Source organism: Eptesicus fuscus, chromosome 7 (genome assembly GCF_027574615.1).
Source record: "Eptesicus fuscus isolate TK198812 chromosome 7, DD_ASM_mEF_20220401, whole genome shotgun sequence".
Classification (NCBI taxonomy): Eukaryota; Metazoa; Chordata; class Mammalia; order Chiroptera; family Vespertilionidae; genus Eptesicus; species Eptesicus fuscus.
This window is the reverse complement of record NC_072479.1, coordinates 5,777,594-5,799,956: the sequence shown is the minus strand read 5'-3', so window position 1 is coordinate 5,799,956 and position 22,363 is coordinate 5,777,594. Positions and strand designations below refer to the sequence as shown.

Sequence of the window (22,363 nt, the reverse complement as noted above, 5' to 3'; positions counted from 1 at the left end):
AGACTCAATGGCTTTTGTGGACAAAAATGTTGATCCTTAATCTACTCAGGCCTTTAGACCTAATTTCCAGTCTACAAGAAACATGGAGAAAGAGAAAAGGAAGTAATTGGACAAGTCCAGAATGTGCAACATCCTATAGGACAACTAACCCTGTTTCTTCAATAAGTCAACAGCAGAAGAGGAAACAAAAGAAGGTTCTAAATTTATAAAATATTGGCAAAAATATTTTAAATCTTGAAATATTTTTTTTTATTATTATTTTTTAAATATATATATTTTATTGATTTTTTACAGAGAGGAAGGGAGAGAGAAAGAGAGTTAGAAACATCAATAAGAGAGAAACATTGATCAGCTGCCTCCTGCACGCCCCCCACTGGGGATGTTCCTGCAACCAACGTACGTGCCCTTGACCGGAATCGAACCCGGGACCCTTGAGTCCACAGGCCAACGCTCTATCCACTGAGCCAAACCGGTTTCGGCTGAAATATATATTTTTTTTTTAGAGAAAGAGAGAGAAAGGGAGAAAAAGAGCAAAACGTCAATTTGTTGTTCCACTTATTTATGCATTCATTGGCTGATTCTTGTATGTGCCCTGACCTGGGATTGAACCTGCAACCTTGATGTATCAGGACAATGCTCTAACCAACTGAGCTACCTGGCCAGAGCTAAAAAATTTAAGTATATATATTCATGGAAAAATTTTTCAATTAACCCAAAATATATAAGATAGAAATAAAGTTCCTACTCCTCAAAGGTAACCAGTTTGTAATATGGCATGACAGATTTTTATGTAGTACATACATAGGCACCCATTTATATCACTTTTAAAGTGAGTTTTATTGCACTTTGTTCTCTGTGTGTCCATATTTCTGAAAGGTGAATTTCTAAAAGTTGAATTCCTTTTAGTGAAATTTATAGTTCAAGGAGGGTATGATTTAAATTTTGATAAACACCTATCTTGCAAAATTTTGTTTTATTAGAATGTTTCCAGTAACAATGTAAGGAAGTATCTGTTTACTCACATATTCTGTGTTACTGGGTATTACCAAGCATTTAAATCCCTTAATCTAATAAACAATGAAAAGACTGTTTATCAGGCAAAGATATGTGATATGTCAAGCCACTGTAGATTTAGGTGACTTATTAGGTGATTTATATAGGCAAGAGGAATGCCTAGCTGGTTTAACTCAGTGGATAGAGCGTTGGCCTGTGGACCAAAGGGTCCCAGGTTTAATTCCGGTCAAGGGTACGAACCTTCATTGCAACTTCTTCCCTGGCCAGGGCCCTGGTCGTGCAGGAGGCAACCAATCGATATGTTTCTCTCACATTGATGTTTCTCTCTGTCTTTCCCTCTCTCTTCTACTCTCCCTAAGAATCAATGGAAAAATATCCTCGGGTGAGGATTAACAAAAAAAATAAATAGCAGGAGGAAGAGTAGTCAAAGACACCACCTCTCCTTGCCCCACACTTCCAAAGGAGCTAGATAATTGCTACATGAGTTGTGGTATACATCATTGTTGAGGAGCCAATTCTAGATGCAGCTAGGAGGGCAGGTTGGGAGGTAGTCTGCAGCTGTATCCTGAGCTTCATACCTCATCAGAACTAGGAAGTGATGAGAAACTATCTCATGACAGCCTCCCAAGGAGACATGGAGGTAGGTGGGAGCTCCTTACAAGCCTCTCATTCTTCTGGTTACCAACTTGATCACAAGACCTTCTACCAAGATTCAATAAGCTGCAGTTCAAGCCCAGGGAATTAGGATGGGTCATACAGCAGGATGTTGGAAGTTACTCAAGATAGGCAGGACTAGCAATAGAAAGGGAAGTCCCGAACCATGTGAACAAGGGGAGATATTGGGCAGTTGGTGAATGGCAGCAATGAGGACAGGTAGGAGGTAGCCAAAAGATTGTATACCAGAGAAATCAAGGTTTTATGAAAAGGTAGAGAGGAAATGGCCTAGGAGGGGTAGTGAACCTTATACCTTTCACAAAAAATAACTGAAACTGGCATAGACCTAAATGTAAAGTGCAAAACTATAAAACTTCTAGAACATAGGTGAAGATCTAGATGACCTTGGGTTTAGTGATGAGATTTGAGATGCAACACCAAAAGCAAGAGCCATGAAAGCATTGCTTGGGATACCCAGTTTCTCTAAGTAAAAGAAATATACCAGGGGATCTGCAGACCAGGACCCACACCAAGGAGAATGCATACTGGGGGATACCCAGGACCCTGGAAATGGAATTGTGGACATTGGCCAAAGACCTTGTTTCATCCCAGCTTGCTTAGTCCAGCTGGACCAGTCTGTACCAGACTTCTGAAAGGGGAGAAAGCAATGACCATCCAGGACCATCCAGATGTGTATTTTACCACCTTAAAATATTTGAACACAAGAAATCTTAACACTGTAATTTTTATTTTACTATTGCTATTTCATTAAAATAATTAATTCTGCTTCCATTTATTTTTAAGGGACATTGCTACATTTGATAAAATCATAATTAAATTTCATTATAGGTATCTATTAATGTTATTATTTTATTGATAGAAGCATGAAAAAAGTTTAAAATACAGCTTCATCTGATTAAGACTTGACCATAATTAAGAACTCTGAAGAGGAAAGGTGGTATTCATGGTTGGATTCCCAATAGTTGTTTAGTGGCACAGTCCCAGTCTTTACCCAATTCAAGCCGTTGGCAGATAGATGGATATTGTCCTTCAGTTCTTCTAACCCATTCACTTGCTTGCTTTATTTTCTCAAAAGCCCAGGGAATATTCCTAGATTTAAAAAACAATGTTTCCATCAATTTCAGAATATAATTAGATATGAAATGTAATGTGGTATCAAATCTAGCACATTAGCTCAGACAAAATAATTCTGTCAGAAATTAAGATATTTAAGAAAAACAGTTCTCTTTAACACTTGATTAAAGTTCTTCTACCAGCCTGACATGCTTTAACTTATTAAGTATATATTTAACTTATTAAGTATATATTTAAGTATATATTATACCCATCACATCCCAGCTTCCACTGTGCACCACAACTTCCTCGCTGCCTCCAAAATAACTCAAGCATCTTCTAGCCTTTATACATCTGTTTATTGTCATTCTTTTCCACTCTTCTCCATTTAAATCCTACCCATTCTTCACATACAAGCACAATTCTATTTTACAAACTAGGCTTCCAATTCTCTCTCCTTTCACTGAACCAGGAATTCTCAACCTGGCTAGTTATTTTTGCAAAGTGTCTGAGAGTCACATATGAAACTGAAACTGGCATGTATTTAATCCTATCACATAAACTAACTAGTAAAATGTGCATATCAAAAGCTTCAAGTTTGTAACCATTAAATGCTATTGAATATTCGAGACTCAAATATTCAGGTCTATTTAAGACTCAGAAAAATTCTGAATTTTTAAATTAATATTAGCTGCTTCCTCTTTTGTCATCTTCTCAAACTCGTTACTAAACAAGTGGTAATATATAATAAAATTTTAAAGAAAATTCTGTGGGGGGAAACTAAAAATTTGAAAGATTCTCTTCATCTTCCTGATTTTTTCCCCTATAAACTGGGAATGGGCCATCAGAATAGTGTGGTGGTTAAGAACTGGGTTCAAATCCTAATTCTGTAATTATATAGTGGTGCCTGTGTGATATTGGGCAGCTTTCATTCCACATTGGAAGTCTCAGTTTCCTCAGTTATGATAATGATATGAGGTGTGTAGGGATTAACAAAATGCATGTTTAACAGTCCCTGGCACAGAGGAGGTAGTCAATAAATATTTGCTGAATATCAAGATGCCATGAACATACTAAATAGCAACAGGCCTGAAGTGGTTAAAAATTTGTTTCTCAGTAATTATTAGTCTACTTATAGTTACTATGGAAAGCAACAAAACTGACTTTAAATGTTCTCACTCATTCAACTGGCCTTCATTTAATCCAGATGGCCTTGAGACTTCTGACTGACCCTCCTGATAGTGTGAAAATTTTGCTCATACACCTCCATGCAATGTGCTACTACATTAACATTATGTACATCATGAAGCAGAAAAAAGAGAAATAAAAGTTTTAAATAGGCAATAAATAGGAAATAAAAATTATGTTTTATTTATTACAGTTCCAACAAACCATTTTGCTCTTACAGTAACAGTAATATAGTAAGAGCCATATTTTACTTTTTAAAAATCTTGCTTTAATACTTTGTGATATGCAATTCAAAAGTAGGTTTAAAGTTGTTAATACTTGATCTAGAGCAGTGGTTCTCAACCTTTCTAATGCCGCGACCCTTTAATACAGTTCCTCATGTTGTGGTGACCCCCCACCATAAAATTATTTTCGTTGCTACTTCATAACTGTAACTTTGCTACTGTTAATGAATCGTAATGTAAATATCTGTGTTTTCCGATGGTCTTAGGCTCTACAGCAGCTGTTCTCAACCTGTGGGCCGCTAGCAGGGTCGCCTAAGACCATCAGAAAACACAGATATTTACATTACGATTCATTAACAGTAGCAAAGTTACAGTTATGAAGTAGCAACGAAAATAATTTTATGGTGGGGGGTCACCACAACATGAGGAACTGTATTAAAGGGTCGCGGCATTAGAAAGGTTGAGAACCACTGCTCTAGAGGTTGTCATAGCTGTAGAAGATCAAAACAGAAGTGTCTCTTGGTGAGAGGGTAAAAATTGGTCTGCTCATTTATTTTAATTTCATCTGTAAATATGTATCTCTAAGGGATAAGAACTTTTTCTTAAATATGACTCTTAAGATAGTTGTAAATTATTCTTTTTTTAAAAATATATTTTATTGATTTTTTACAGAGAGGAAGAGAGAGGGATAGAGAGTTAGAAACATCGATGATAGAGAAACATCGATCAGCTGCCTCCTGCACACCTCCTACTGGGGATGTGCCCGCAACCAAGGTACACGCCCTTGACCGGAACCAAACCTGGGACCCTTCAGTCCGCAGGCCGACACTCTGTCCACTGAGCCAAACCGGTTTTGGCTAAATTATTCTTTTAAAAAATATATATTTTAGTGATTTTTACAGAGAGGAAGGGAGAGGGACAGAGAGTTAGAAACATCGATGAGAGAGAAACATTGATCAGTGGCCTCCTGCACACCCCCCACTGGGGATGTGCCTGCAACCAAGGTACATGCCCCTGACTGCAACTGAACCTGGGACCTTTCAGTCCGCAGGCTCTATCCACTGAGCCAAACCGGTTAGGGCTATAAATTATTCTTAAATATCACAAAATATCCAGGTAATTTTTAAGTTTCCCTAATTGTGTCTTTTTAATACAATGGATTTTGTTCAAATCAGGATCCAAACAAGGTCTACACATTGCCCTTGATTCATATGACCATTAATTTATAGGTTCTAATTCTCTCCTTTTTCTTGTCTTGCCATTTATTTCCCGACATCCCAGACACCGCTGAGCACATTCTCATGTCTAATTTAACATGTTCAAGCTCTATTCTCTGATATTTAATCTTTATTATGTAAAATACTAGAGGCCCGATGCACGAAGATTCATGCAAGAATGGGCCTTCCTTCCCCTGGCTGCCGGTACCACCTTTGCTCCGGCCAGAGCTGCCTTTCCATCTTCCCATGCTGTCCAGAGGCCCTAAGCGGCTGGGGTGGTGCAGAATGCCCTCAACCGCTTGGTGCCTGCGTATGCAAATTAACCTGCCATCATTGTTGTGTTAATTTGCATACTCACGCCTGATTGGCTGATGGGTGTCGCAAAGGTATGGTCAGTTTGCATCTTACTCTTTTATTAGTGTAGATTTACACAGTTTCTAAGTCAAAACAATAAAACAAGGTATATTAGGAGAAACCTAGCTTTCATCCTTGTGTCCTTCCTCCTCCTATAGATAATAGTTTTATTAGTTTAATTAGTTTTCCTTTTATCTTGCCTTTAAAAATGACATAAGCAAATTACATGCGTGTGCGTGTGCACACACACAAAGGTAGTCATTTGCATGGGGTATGATGGAGTTCTGATGGGTAAGGGATAGTCATACGTGCACTTGAGGCCTCTTGTGATAACAGGGGTCAGCCAAGGGCTAGCAGCCAGGGACCGAGAACTGGATCTCTCCACACTGCAACATTTTGGCATAAAACTTCAAGTTATCCCATAATTCTAAACTTGAATCTGGTCTTCTAGATGGTTATGAAGTTAGACTTGTCAAGGTAAAACTTTAGAACATATTTTATCTAACAATTTCCTAGTTTAATTTATAAATTTTAAAGACTTAGACTTACAGCATATGGGTTTGCATTTGTATTTTTGGCCTAGGCCTGATCCCAACAATTATATTATGGATTTTTCAAAAAAACATAGAATCCATATACTACAGTGAAAAGAGTTCTAAGCCAGGTGCTAAAGATATGGACTCCAGTGTAAGCTACACTTAAACTCTCTGAGTTTTCCTGTGCAACCAAAGAGACAAATATACTGTGTCGGCCCTGCCAACAGAAGAGTGCGGGCGAGACATACCCTGTGAACAAATTCTCTTTGTGCTTATAATTCTGTGTGGCTTCTTATTAGGTTTGGTTAAGAAATGGTTGAAAATATAAGTCATTTGCTTAGTAATATAGTTAAATGGAAAAATGCTAGTATAGTTAAATATTAAATAATATTTAAAAATAAAAAATATATAGTTAAGTGGAAAAAAACCTGTAAATTGAGGTGTCCAATTTCATCAGGGATTTGAAGACTATTCCAGCTTGTTCCAACCTGGTACGAAGAAACTGCAATACCAGAAATGTGGCAATCAGGTCCAGAAGTCGTTCTCTTCCTTTTATACCTAAAAGTGGAAAACTCGGTTATGTTTGCTGGAAACTACACCTCAAACTATATCCGTTTATAAAAGTTCTATGAAAGAATTATAATATTATAAAACCATACCACAATAGCAAATCATAAAACTCACTGTTACTTTTCAAGGTCCTTAATTAGTATGCTATTTAAATAAAAAATGAGTATGATTTGTTACATGTGCCTGTCATATTATCCTGAAGGTTGTCAGGAAACTGAATAAGATCCAGTCCTCCCCTCTCTTGCTATCTATCCTATATAATAAAGAGGTAATATGTAAATTGACTGCCATGCCCTCGCACAAGATGGTCGCCCCCATGTGGCCACAAGATGGCTGGCTGGGAAGGGCAGTTGTGGGCGATCAGGCCTGCAGGGGAGAACAGTTAGAGGGGACCAGGCCTGCAGCAGAGGGCAGTTAGGGGTGACCAGGCCAGCAGGGGAGGGCAGTTAGGGGTGCCTGAGCTGGCAGGGGAGGGCAGTTGGGGAAGACCAGGCCTGTAGGGGAGAGCAGTTGGGGACGACTGGGCCAACAGGGGAGGGCAGTTGGGGGCAATCAGGCTGTCAGGGGAGCAGTTAGGCGTCGATCAGGCTGGCAGGGGAGTGGTTAGGGGGTGATCAGGCTGGCAGGCAGAAGCAGTTAGGGGCAACCAGGCAGGCAGGCAGGCTAGCGAGTGGAGCCAGCAGTCCCAGATTGTGAGAGGGATATCCAACTGCCGGTTTAGGCCCGATCCCACAGAGATCCCCCGAGTGGTCCCAGATTGGAGAGGATGCAGGCTGGGCTGAGGGACACCCCCCTCCCCAGTGCATGAATTTCGTGCACCAGGCCTCTAGTATCCTATCTAATAATAGAGTAACATGTAAATTACCATCACTCCGCTACGCCCATGATTGGGCGGCGGGAGGCTGGGGGGCGGGACTCGGGGTGGCCTATCCGGCCATTGAGAGGCACGGATCCGCTGTCACTGAGGGGGGCTACCCTGCTGTTGAGAGGCGCAGGGGGCAGGACTCCCGCCCCCTGCGCCTCTCAACGGCCAGATCCGCGGCCGCTGAGGGGGCCTGCCGTGGACACCCAGCTGCACCTCTCAACGGCAGGGTAGCCAGGTGTCCACGGCAGCCCCCCTCAGCAGCCGTTGAGAGGTGCAGGGGGCAGGAGTCCTGCCCCCTGCACCTCTCAACAGCAGGGTAGCCCCCCTCAGCGGCCGCGGACCATCAAAAATGGGGGAGCTGGGTGCCTGTCTGCTCCGGCACCAGGCCTTTCAGAAGCCTCTGCCGAGCCAGAGGCTTCTGAAAGGCCTGGTGCACCAGCGGACAGGCACCCAGCTCCACCGCGAAAAGCGAAAGCATGTAGGGGACCCTACACGTGCATGATTCAATCATGCACTGGGCCTCTAGTCTACACTAATAAAAGAGAAAGATGCAAATTGACCGTACCTTCGTGACACCCACCAGCCAATCAGGCGTGAGTATGCAAATTAATTTGCATACACAGGCGCCAAGCGGCCCGGGGTCGGGCCATGGCTCTGGGCCTCTGGGCAGCGTGGGAAGGCGGAAAGGCGGCTCCGGGCCGGAGCAAAGGTGGTGCCAGAAGCCATGGGAAGGAAGGTCCATTCTTTCACGAATCTTCGTGCATCGGGCCTCTAGTATATATATATAAAAGCCTAAGCAACCATCTGACCGTCTGACCAGTAGCTATGACATACAATGACCACCAGGGGGCAGATGCTCTGACCAGTAGCTATGACGTGTACTAACTACCAGGGGGCAGATGCTCAACGCAGGAGCTGCTGAGCTGCGGTGACTTGGCAGCTGTGGTTCTCAGGTGATGCACCCGGAACCAGAGAGGAGTGAGCCCGATTTCGGGGTGTATCACCCAAGAACCACCCTCTTACAATCCAGGACCCCTCGGGGGATGTTGGAGAGCCAAGGGATCCCAGTGCACAAATTCGTGCACCAGGCCTCTAGTCTTTAACCAGAGAAGCATGAACTAAGCAGAGAGAAATTCAGTTTCTAGACTTCAGCTACAAATAGCTCAAGAGAAAACCTAAATACATAATAAATAAACAATCAATATGCAGACCAGTGTATCAAATTATTTCAAGTTCTGGACTCAGGCTGGCAGGGGAGTGGTTAGGGAGTGATCAGGCTGGCAGGCAGAAGCGGTTAGGGGCAATCAGGAAGGCAAGCAGGCAGGCGAGCAGTTGGGAGCCAGAAGTCCTGGATTGTGAGAGGGCAGTCGGACATCCCTTGAGGGGTCCCAGATTGGAGAGGGTGCAGGCTGGGCTGAGGGATACCCCCCCATGCATGAATTTCGTGCACTGGGCCTCTAGTTTAAAAATAAATTCAGAAGGGGAAGAAAAGACAAAAGAGAAGCAAGGAAGAGGTAAAAGAGAAAGGAGTTGGATGGGGAGGTATAAAAAACAAATCAGAGAAAAGAAACAGACATCTTGAGACTACATATAGAGGAAAAAATTCAGAAAAGCCCACACATACAGGAAAATAACACAGATAATCTAGAGCACAGGGAAAACCCATATGAAAGGTATATCCATAAAGAAATTTCACCTCTTGGCACCTGTGACATCATACTCTCTAGCTTTCTTCTTATTTCTCTGCCATTCCTTCTCAGTCTGTTGTGATTGCTGTTCTGTCTGACCACTAAATAGTGGTATGCCCAAGGATGGCCTAATGTCCTCTTCTCTGTCCTAGGCTAACCTCTTTATTTTCTTTTTTACTTTGAGGGTACGTTTATTAAAACTGTGAAACAAGGAAGAAGCAAGAGGAGAGACCCCGGTGGGGCTGCCCTGGCTGTGCTGTTATAGGAAAAAAATGAGCTGAGGAGGAACTGTTTTAGCTCACTGGGAAGTCAGAGAAAAGGGGGCCTTGGAGACAGGTTCAGGGGGTGAGCCCGGGATGAATACATTTTTAAAAACAACACAACGAAAGCAATCCATTATCCCCAAAAAGGCAATCAATCAAGACCAAAGAAAAAATAGAGACAGAAAAAATAGACTTGGTTGCAAGTCTAGTGGGGAACCTTAGCATTCAGGAGATGTATATCTGTAGGGGGTGGCAGGAGGGCGGGGGGCCAGGAAAAGGCTCCGACATGCTCCCAGGAGGGAGAGCATGCACTATCCTTTTTACTGGTCTCACTCAAGCCCATGATCCATGGCTTCAAATACCATTCTGACCTCTTCCTGAGCTCTAGCCTTATATCACAACTATGTATTTCTTTCCAATATCTAGGCATCTCAAAAATTAAATGTCCCAAACCTAACTCTATTAGCGTTTTTCCAAGCTCAGTTTCCAGTGGATGTTTTGCCCTTCCCACGCTCAACACTCCTTCCTCCTCAACTCCCAAATCCAATCAATCACCAAAGCTTGATGTTTCTTTCTGAAAAATGTATCTCAAATCTCCCCAAGTATACACTTAAATTTAAAAAATTAAATATTGAGTAGATACAACTGAAAATGAAGTATTTGTAGGGTAACCTATCTAATAAAGAGGGATTATGCTAATTGACCCACACGCCATCGAAAAGATGGCAGTGCCCACAGCCAATAAGGAGGGAATATACTAATTGACTGCCTTGCCCTCAAAGATGGCAGCACCCACAGCCAATAAGGAGGGAATATGCTAATTGACTGACACACCCTCAAATATGGTGGCACCCACAGCCACAAGATGGTGGCACCCAGTCCCCTCAGCCCTGCTGGGGCAGCAAGCAGGCGGCAAGGCCAGGCCCACCCCAAGGAAGCCCAGCCACTCCGCGCACTTGCCTCTAGAGTTCCCCAGTGCCTTCAGCCCCCCAGCCGTCCAGGAACGGCCCGAGGTGCAGGAAAGCCTCAGATGGTGGCTGCCCAACTAATGCCCGAGGTGCAGGCAAGCCTCGGATGGTGGCTGCCCAGCTGCCCAGGGCTGCCCAAGGCTCAGGTAACCAGGGCCGGCTGAGGCTTGTGCTGCCGGCAGTGGCAGCAGCAGAGGTGTGATGGGGCGTCGCCTTCCTCTGATCGCCGGGTTGCCTCCCACCCCTGAGGGCTCCCAGACTGTGAGAGGGGGCAGGCTGGGCTGAGGGACCCCCACTCCAGTGCATGAATTTTTATGCACCGGGCCTCTAGTTATTAATATAACAGTGAAGTATGAAACCTGTGCCCATTAAATACTAACCTCTCTTCCCCTACTCTACATCCCATGGCAACCACCATTCTACTTTCTGTTTCTATGAATTTAACCCTTCTTGGTACTTCATATAAATGGAATCATACAGTATTTGTCCTTTTGTTACTGGCCTATTTCACTTAGCATAATGTTTCCTTCCTTTTTTAAGGCTGAATGATACTCCACTCTATGAATATACCACATTTTCTTTATCCTTTCATCAACCAATGAATACATGGTCACTTCTACTTTTTAACTATTGTGAATATGTGTGTACAAATATCTCTTTGAGTCCCTGGCCTCTGTTGTTTTGGGTATAGTCCTAGAAACGGAACTGCCAAATCATATGGTAATTCCATTTTTAAGTTTTCGGTGAACCGCCGTATTGTTTTCTATAGTGACTGCACCATTTTACATTCCCACACAGGGAACAAGGGTTTCGATTTCTCCACATCCTCAACGACACTTGTTATTTTCTTTGTTTTTTATAGTAGCCACTCTAATGGTGTGAGGTGGTATCCATCTACCCTTTTTAAGAAACAGATCACACTGACTACCTTGGAAGTGTCTGTGAGCTGTTTCTGCTCCCTCTTAGAAACAAACACTGTGCTGATGTTTGTGCTTATCACTCAGTTCTACCATAGATTTGTACATTGTTTATCTGTGTTGCAAATATTTTATTCCAGTTTGTGGCCTGTCTTCTTCACATTTTAAACATTATTTATTTGTTTTTAATGAAAAGGCATTGCTGGTGTTAATGCAGTCTACTTTATTAATCTTTTCCTTTATGGCTTGTGCTTTGTTTTTGCATTATAAAATTCCTCTCTGATTAATAAATCAAGTGTTTCCAAATGTTAATATCTGAGAAATTTGGGTGAAGGATATATGGGAGTTCTTTGTACTATATTTGCAACTTTTTGTCAAGATTAAAATTATTTCAAAATAAAACATTTAAAAAAATGTTTCCTATGTTAAAATCATAAAGATACTTCCCCATATTTTTCCCCCAAAAGTTTTATGTTTTGCCGTAGCCAGTTTGGCTCAGTGGATAGAATGTCGGCCTGTGGACTGAAGGGTCCTGGGTTCGATTCCGGTCAGGGGCATATGCCCAGATTGAGGGCTTGATCCCAATACTGGGTGTACAGCAGGCAGCCGATCAATGATTCTCTCACCATTGATGTTTCTTTCTTTCTTTTTTTTTAAATTTATTATTTAGTTTTAATTATTTTTTTAAAATTTCACTTAGGTTTTTGTTTTGTTCTTTTTTTCAGTTTTCTTTAAATTTCAAGAAAAACAATTTTAAATATACATGCAGTAAACCTTAATATTTCAAGAAAAACAATAAAATATAATAATGTTACATGCAATAAACACCAATTATTCAAGAAAAATGATCTTACGTATAATAATATTACATGCAATAAACATTAATATTTCAAGAATAAAAGGATTTTAAGTATAATAATATTACTAAAACTGTACTAACATAGTATGATATCACAAACGTTGTAGGAAATATTAACAATCTGCAAATAACAGGATTACTTCTATTGTATTCTAGAATATTTTTTCCCTCTGGCTCTATTTTTGTTCATCAGTTTGTGTTGTTCATTATATTATATTCCACAAATGAGTGAGATCATTTGATATTTAGCTTTTTCTGATTGGCTTATTTTGCTTATCATGATGCTCTCTAGGTCCATCCATGCTGTTGCAAATGGTAAGAATTCCTTTTTTTTACAGCAGCATAGTATTCCATTGTGTAGATGTACCACAGTTTTCTAATCCACTCATCTGCTGATGTGCACTTAGGCTGTTTCCAAATCTTAGCTATTGTAAATTGTGCTGCTATGAACATAGGGATGCATATATCCTTTATGATTGGTGTTTCTGATTTCTTGGGATATATTCCTAGAAGTGGGATTACTGGGCCAAATGGGAGTTCTATTTTTAATTTTTTGAGGAAATTCCATTCCATACTGTTCTCCACAGTGGCTATACCAGTCTGCATTCCCACCAGCAGTGCACAAGGGTTCCTTTTTTCCACATCCTCGCCAACACTTGTCATTTGTTGATTTGTTGATGATAGCCATTCTGACAGGTGTGAGATGGTACCTAATTGTCGTTTTGATTTGCATCTCTTGGATTATTAGTGAATTTGAGCATGTTTTCATGTATCTCTTGGCCTTTATGTCCTCTTTTAAAAAGTGTCTATTTAGGTCCTTTGCCCATTTTTTGACTAGGTTGTTTATCTTCCTTTTGTTTAGTATGAGTTCCCTGTAAATTTTGGACATTAAACCCTTATTGGAGATAACATTGACAAATATATTCTCCCATGCAGTGAGCTTTCTTGTTGTTTTGTTGATGGTTTATTTTGCTGTGCAGAATATTTTTATTTTGATGTAGTCCCATTTGTTTATCTTCTCCTTAGTCTCTCTTGCCCTAGGATCTGTGTCTGTAAAGATATTGCTATGACATATGTATGCAATTTTGCTGCCTATGGATTCTTCTAAGATTTTTATGGTTTCCCATCTTATGTTTAAGTCATTTATCCATTTTGAGTTTATTTTTGTGTATGGTGTAAGTTGGTGGTCTAGTTTCATTTTGTTGCATGGATCTGTCCAATTTTCCCCACACCTTTTATTGAAAAGACTGTCTTGACTCCATTGTATGCTCTTGCCTCCTTTGTCAAATATTAATGGAGCATACTGGCTTGGGTCGATTTCTTGGTTCTCTGTTCAGTTCCATTGGTCTGTATGTCTGTTCTTGTGCCAGTACCAGGCAGTTTTGAGAATAGTGGCTTTGTAATATAGCTTGATATCTGGAATTGTGATCCTTCCAACATTGTTCTTCTTTCTCAGGATTGCTGCAGCTGTTTGGGGTCTTTTTTTTTTTTATTCTAGATAAGTATTTGGAGAGTTTGTTCTAGGTCTGTGAAATATTCTGTTGGTGTCTTCACGGGGATTGCATTGAATCTCTAGATTTCTTTGGGTAGTACAGACATTTTAATGATGTTGATTCTACTAATCCATGAATACAGTATATTCTTCCATTGTCTTCCTCTATCTCATTTTTCAAAGTCCTGTAGTTTTCTGAGTACAGGTCCTTTACCTCCTTGGTAAAATTTATTCCTAGGTATCTTAATTTTTCAGTGCAATGGTAAATGGGATTGTTTTTTTAGTCTCTCTTTCTGTGAGTTCATTATAGGTGTATAAAAAATCCATAGATTTCTGGGTGTTAATTTTGTATCCTGCTACATTGCCGAATTCATTTATTAAGTCTAGTAGTTTTTTTGATGAAGTCTTTGGGGTTTTCTATGTACAATATCATGTCATATGCTAATAATGAAATTTTACTTCTTCTTTTCTAATTTAGATGCCTTTCATTTCTTCTTCTTGTCTGATCGCTAAGGCTAGCACTTCCAGTACTATGTCGAACAGGAGTGGTGAAAGTGGGCATCCCTGTCTTGTTCCTGTTCTTATGGGAAATGGTTTTAGTTTTTGCCCATTGAGTATGATGTTGGCTGTAGGTTTGTCATATAGGGCTTTTATTATGTTGAGATATGCTCCCTCTATTCCAACTTTGCTGAGAGGTTTTATCAAAAATGCATGTTGGATTTTGTCAAATGCTTTTTCTGTGTCTATTGATATGATCATGTGATTTTTGTCTTTCAATTTGTTTATGTGATGTATTGTGTTTATTGATTTACAAATATTATACCAACCTTGCATCCCTGGAATAAATCCCACTTGATCATGGTGTATGATCTTTTTAATATATTGCTGGATCCGATTTGCTAATATTTTGTTGAGGATTTTAGCATTTATGTTCATCAGGGATATTGGCCTGTAATTCTCTTTCTTTGTAGTCTTTATCTGGTTTTGGAATTAGGATAATGCTGGCCTCATATAAAGAGTTTGGAAGTGTTCCTTCCTCTTGAATTTTCTGAAATAGTTTGAGGAGTATAGGTGTTAGTTCTTCTTTGAATGTTTGGAAAAACTCCCCTATGAAGCCATCTGGACCCGGGCTTTTGTTTGGTGGGAGTTTTAAAATTACTTCTATTTCATTAGTTGTTATTGGCCTATTCAGGTTTTTTGATTCTTCCTGATTCAGTTATGGGAGATAGTATTTTTCTAGGAATTTGTCTATTTCATCCACATTGTCCAGCTTGTTAGCATATAGTTGTTCATAGTATTTTCCTACAATCCTTTGTATTTCTGTGGTGTCCATGGTTCCTTCTCCACTTTCATTTCTGATTTTATTTATTTGGGTCCTCTCTCTTTATTTCTTGATGAGTCTGGCTAATGGTTTATCAATTTTGTTTATCCTTTCAAAGAATCAGATCTTGGTTTCACTGATTTTTTTTTGTATTTTTTTAAGTCTCTATGTCATTTTTTTTTCTGCTCTATTTTTTATTATTTCCTTCCCTCTACTTACTCTGGGCTTTTTTTGTTTTTATCTTTCTAGTTCTTTAAGTTGTGGGGTTAAGTAATTTACTGCTAATTTTTCTTGTTTTTTGAGGTATGCCTGTAGTGCTAACATGTGGTCTATCTTTGTGAATGATCTATGTGCACTTGAGAAGAATGTATATTCTGCTGCATTGGGGTAAAATGTTCTATAAATGTCTATTAAATCCATCTGATCCAGTGTGTCCTTTAGAATCTCTGTTTCCTTGTTAATTTTTTGTCTGGAAGATCTGTCCAGGGAAGTCAGAGGGGTGTTAAAGTCCCCTACTATGACTGTATTGTTGTCAATCTCCCCATTAAAGTCATATATATATATACATATAAACACACACACACACACACACACACACACACACACACACACACACATTTAGGTGCAACTATATTGGGTGCATAAATGTTTGCCAGTGTTATATCCTCTTGTTGGATCGATCCCTTTAGTATTATGTAGTGACCTTTGTTGTCTCTTGTGATGGCCTTCATTTTAAAGTGTATTTTGTCGGATATGAGTATTGCTATTCCAGCTTTTTTTTCTTTTCCATTTGCATGGAAATTTTTTCCATCCCTTCACTTTTATCCTGTGTATGTCTTTCATTTTGAGGTGGGTCTCTTGTAGACAGCATATAGTTGGGTGATGTTTTTATATCCATTCAGCTACCCTAATCCTTTTGATTAGAGCATTTAATCCATTTACATTTCCAGCTACTCTGGCAGCCTCGAACTCCAACATTTATGTCATCATTCTACTGAGAATTCCTGTTTCAGTTCTAACCTCCATGTGCCTCAGGAACTGAGAAATGTCTTCAGTTGAAAAACTGAATAATGGCACTCGCCTTATTTGCCTTCCTTTTTTCAAAGACTGTGTCCCCTCCAGTTCTGCCTTTTTTTTTTTTTTTAATTGCAATCCAGGTCTTCAGAGAGAGGTCCAGGGCTAGTAAGTATTATTGTCAGGAGTATTAGTCAGATACAAGCTTTTCTATTGTTCCAGAAACCAGAACTCTCTCAATATGTAAAATTTCATCATTCCTTTTTAGTCTAATACAAGTCAAACACATGAAGAGTCTGAAAACTCTGGAATAGGCCTGAAATATGAAAACCCTGGCACTTTAGAGGTGATGGCAGGGAATTAGAAACTGCTGTTCAATGAATACTGGCTGTTTGTTTTTTTATATTTAAAAAAATCTCTTGGGAGAACCAAGATGGCAGCATAGGTAAACACCTGTACTCACTCCCTCCCAGAACCTCATCAACATTACAACTAAAGGTGATTAAAAATGGTATTGGAGTATGTGGGTATTACACAGACATGCTCTGAGGACCAAACTGGAATTACAACTAAAATACAAAAAAATCCTTGCCCTAGCTGGTTTGGTTCAGTGGCTAGAGCATTGGCCCACAGACTAAAGGGTCCTGGGTTCAATTCTGATCAAGGACACAAACCTTGGTTGCAGGTTCCCCGGCCCTGGTCAGGGTGTGTGCAGGAGGCAACCAATCAATGTGTTAATTTCACATCGATGTTTTTCTCTGTCTCTCCCTCTCCCTACCATTCCCTCTAAATCAATGGGAAAATATCCTTAGGTGAGGATTAAAACAAACAAACAAACAAACAAACAAATAAATAAATAAATAAATAACACACACACACAAAAAATCCTGACTAACCAACTGAAGACTAGCTGGAGAGAACCCTGATAGCCAAGGACAGAAATTGGAGACCGCATAGAGTCTGGAAGGGAGCAGGTGTGAAAGGGCAGGCTGGCTCCCACAGACAGCAGCTGAAGTTCTGGAGAGATACCTTAGCAGTGGAGGGTTGCCACTGAGAACTCTGAAGTTTAATCCCCCAGACAAGCCCCCCAGAAGACAGCACCAGAACTGAGAAAGGTGTCCATATAACACCTGGCTGTGAAAAGCAGCAGGGTTGCTGTCTGCCAGGGAAAGATAGCTGGAAATGCAGGTACCCTCTTAAAGGGCCAGTGCACAAAATTCTGTGTGCAGCCACTCACCTTGTGCTTAGCATAGAGAGAGCAGAGTGGACTGGAGCTGTATGAGCAGAATCTAGGGTTGGGAGCTCTGGGGTTAGAACTCAGAAGGCAGACACCCAGGTTTCCTGTGCTGAGTCATTCCCTCATGCTGCAGAGGTCATCTTTCTCATGCAGACATTTGCTATCCAGGTAGTTTTCGCACAGGGGGTGGGTGGGGGAGGGAAGGAGATGGTTTACCCTATTGAAAAACACCTTGCCCCACACTGTGAAGTTTCTGAGGCCCAGTAAGAGACTGAGAATAACAATAGCCTCCAGGCAGAAGCAACTGGCTCACCCTGTTGGAAAAACTCTCACCACACCTGTAGACAATTGCCTGAGGGGTACTCAATACTGAATCCAATCATTCTTCAGGCAGAGGCAGGTCTCTGGAGGCTTTGAGTATTTGCCTAATCTAATTAGTCAAAAACAGTGGTTGACACTCTCCTGCACTAAAGATTGAGAGATGTAGGAGATATACCTAATACATAGTCACAAATCCAAAGAGGTAATCAAAATAAGGAGACCAAAAAAACCCACAACCCCGAAATAAAAGAACAAGAGAATTCTCCAGAAGAAGAGATGAATGAAATGGAGATAAGAAATTTATCTGATATAGAGTGCAGAATTATGATGGTAAAGATACTCAACAGCATGAAAAAAGGTACAGTAAATATGAAAACAGAAATAATGAATGACATAGCACAAATAAAGAACACATTGAGCCCTAGCTGGTTTGGCTCAGAGGACAGAGCATCTGCTTGTGGACTTAAAGGTCCCAGGTTTGATTCCAGTCAAGGGCACATGCCCAGGTTGCAGGCTTCATCCCCAGTAGGGGTCATCATTGATGTTTCCATCTCTCTCTTCCTCTCCTTTCCTCTCTGAAATCAATAAAAATATATATTAAAAAAATAAAGAACACAATGGAAGGAATACACAGCAGATTAGGAGAAGCTAAAGATTGGATCAGTAAATTAGAAGACAGGGTTGAAAAAAATCACTCAATAAGAGAACCAAAAAGGAAAAAAAAAAAACAAAAAACACAGGAGGACAGCTTTAGGGAGCTGTAGAACATGAAATGTAACAAAATTTGCATAGCAGGTGTTTCAGAAGAGGCAGAAAGAAAGAAAGGGATAGAAAACGTGTTTGAAGAAATAATGGCAGAAAACTTCCCTAACCTGGTAAAGGAAGTTCAGAGGGCAAAGAGAACCCCAAGCAAGAAGAATTCAAACAGGTTCATGCCCAGACACATCATAATTAAAATGTCAAAAATTAAATAGAGAATCTTAAAGACAGCAAGAGAAAAGCAAACTGTTAACTACAAAGGAGTTCCCACAAGGCTGACACCTGATTTCTCATCAGAAACTCTACAGGCCAGAAGGGAATGGCATGAAATACTCAAGGTAATGGAAAGGAAGAATCTGAAACTAAGATTACTATATCAAGCAAGGCTATAATTCAAAATGGACAGTGAAATAAAGAGCTTCCCAGACCAAAAAAAAAAAAGGCTAAAGGAGTTTATCACCACCAAACCAGCATTACAAGAAATGCTAAAGGGACTGCTGTAATGAAAAGAAGAAACAGAGAGAGAAACCTAGGTTTACAGAATTGAAATGGCAATAAATAAGTACCTATCAATAAAAACCCTAAATTTAAATGGATTAAATACTCTAATCAAAAGACATAGGAGAGCTGAATGGATACAAAACTTGACCTGACTATATACTGTCTACAAGACACCCACCTCAGAACAAAAGACACATACAGGATGAGAGTGAAGGGATGGGAAAAATTTTCCATGCAAATGGAAAAGAAAAAAAACATACTGGGGTAGCAATACTCATATCTGACAAAATAGACTTCAAAATGAAGGCCATCACAAGAGACAATAAAGGTCACTACATAATACTAAAGGGATTGATCCAAGAAGAGAATATAACCCTAGTAAACATATATGCACCCAATATGTTTCATATATATAAAAAAACTTCAAAAGGACAATAAGGGAGAGATTGGCAGCAATACAGTCATAACACCCTGCTGACTTCACTGGATAAATCTTCCAGATAAAAAATTAACAAGTAAACAATGACTTTAAAGGACACAGTGGATCAGATGAATTTAATAGACACTTCCAGAACATTTCACCCCAAAGCTGCGTTCACATGGGTCATTCACAAAGAGAGACCACATGTTAGGACACAAAACAAGTCTCTACAAGTTCAAGAAGATTGAAATCATATCACTCATCTTCTCAGATCACAGGGGAATGAAGTTAGAAATCAACTATAGTAAAAACACTCAAAAACATTCAAATACATGGAGGCTAAATAGCATGTTATTAAACAATGAATGGGTTACCAATGAGATCAAGAAAGAAATAAAAAACTTCCTGGAAACAAATGAAAATGAACTCACAGCAACCCAAAATCTCTGGGACATATCCAAAGCAGTCCTGAGAAGGAAGTTCATAGCACTACAGTTCTACCTCAAAAAACAGAAATATTAATAATAAATTGCCAAAATCGGTTTGGCTCAGTGGATAGAGCATTGGCCTGCGGACTCAAGGGTCCCAGGTTCGATTCCGGTCAAGGGCATGTACCTTGGTTGCGGGCACATCCCCAGTAGGGGGTGTGCAAGAGGCAGCTGATCGATGTTTCTCTCTCATCGATGTTTCTGACTCTCTATTCCCTCTCTCTTCCTCTCTGTAAAAAATCAATAAAATATATTTTAAAAATAAATAAATAAATAAATAAATAAATAAACTATTTAACCCTACAACTTAAAGAATTAGAAAGAGAACAACAAGAAACATAGATGCTAAAATCCTTAACAAAATATTAGCAAATTAGATCTAGCATTATATTAAAAAGATCATGCACCATGACCAAGTGGGATTTATTCCAGGGATGCAAGTTGGAATATTGATTTGCAAATCAGTGAATGTGATACATCACATAAACAAATTGAAAGATGAAAATCACATGATCATAGTAATAGATGCAGAAAAAGCATTCACCAAAAAACAACACCCATTTTTGATAAAAACTCTCAGTAAGGTGGGAATAGAGAAAGTGTATCTCAACATAACAAAGGCCATATATGGCAAACCTACAGGGAACATCATACTCAATGCGCATAAACTAAAACCATTTCCTCTAAGAACAGGAACAAGACAGGGATGCCCACTTTCACCACACATAGTACTGGAACTGCTAACCATAGTGATCAGACAAAAAGAAGAAATAAAAGGCATCCATATTGGAAAGGAGTAAGTAAAACTCTCATTATTTGCAGATGACATGATATTGTACTAGAAAACCCTAAAGACTCCACCAAAAAGCTACTAGATTTAATAAATAAATTTGGCAATGTAGCAGGATACAAAATCAACACCCAGAAATCTATGGCTTTTTTTATATACCAATAATAAACTCACAGAAAGAGAAACTAAACAAACCATCCAATTTACCATTGCAACAAAAAAATTAAGATACTTAGGAATAAACTTAACCAAGGAGGTAAAAGACTTGTACTCAAAAAACTACAGGACATTGAAAAAAAGAGGTAGGAGATATAAATATACCGTGTTCATGGATTGGTAGAATTAACATCATTAATATGTCCATACTGCCCAAGGCAATCTATAGATTCAATGCAATCCCTACTAAAATACCAACAGCATATTTCACAGATCTAGATCAAATACTCCAAAAACTTATATGGAACCAAAAAGATCCTGAATAGCCACAACAATTTTGAGAAAGGACAAAGTTGGAGGAATCACAATACCAGATATCAAGTTATACCACAAAGCCACCATAATCAAAATAGCCTGGTACTGGCATAAGAACAGGCATACAGATCAATGCAACAGAACAGAGACCCCAGAAATTGACCCAAGCCATTATGCTCAATTAATATTTGAAAAAGGAGGCAAGAGCATACAGTGGAGTCAGGAAAGTCTCTTCAAATAAATGGTGTTGGGAAAATTGGACAGATACATGCAAAAAAAGAAACTAGACCACCAACGTACACCATACACAAGAATAAACTCAAAATGGATAAAAGACTTAAATATAAGTTAGAAAACTATAAAAATCCTAGAAGAAACCATAGGCATCAAAATTTCAAATGTCTCTCATAGCAATATGTTTATGGATACATCTCCTAGGGCAAAGGAAACTAAGGAGAAAATAAACAAATGGGACTACTCAAAATAAAAAGCTTCTGCACAGCAAAAGAAACCATCAACAAAACAAAAAGGGAGCCCACTGTATGGGAAAACATATTTGGCAATGATACATCTTATAAAGGGTTAATATCCAAAATATATAAGGAACTCATACAACTTAATAAAAGGAAGACAAAAAAATTAAAAAATTGGCACCTGTCAGAATGGCCATCATCAACAAATCAACAAATGACAAGTGCTGACAAGGATGTGAGAAAAGGGAACCATCATTCACTGCTGGTGGGAATGCAGACTGGTGCAGCCATTATGGAAAACAGTATGGAGTTTCCTCAAGGAATATATCCTAAGATTCCGGAAACACCAAACAACATCAGAAAGAATATATGCACCCCTATGTTTATAGCAGCACAATTTACAATAGCTAAGATCTGGAAACAGCCCAAGTGGCCATCAGTATATGAGTGGATAAAAAGGCTGTGGTACATTTATTCCATGGAACACTATGTAGCAGTATCTCTTACCCTTTGAGACAGCATGGAGGGACCTGGAGAGTATCATGCTAAGTGAAATAAGTCAGTGAGAGAAAGACAAGTATCACATGATCTCACTCATATGTGGAACCTAATTAACAAAATAAACTGATCAAGGGAGTGTATTCCGAGACATGGAAGCATGGAACAGAGTGCAGAATCTCAAAG

General features: G+C 39.6%; 1 protein-coding gene across 1 annotated transcript in view; it reads right to left on the bottom strand.

Moving 5' to 3' along the window:
* Positions 1–2,601: 2,601 nt before the first annotated feature.
* The window catches only part of PARP4 (poly(ADP-ribose) polymerase family member 4), a 147,074-nt gene continuing 127,312 nt past the window's right edge, over positions 2,602–22,363 (bottom strand). The window contains 3 exon segments of the mRNA XM_054719721.1: positions 2,602–2,633; positions 2,636–2,778; positions 6,690–6,819. Coding sequence (XP_054575696.1) covers positions 2,602–2,633; positions 2,636–2,778; positions 6,690–6,819 — 305 coding nt within the window.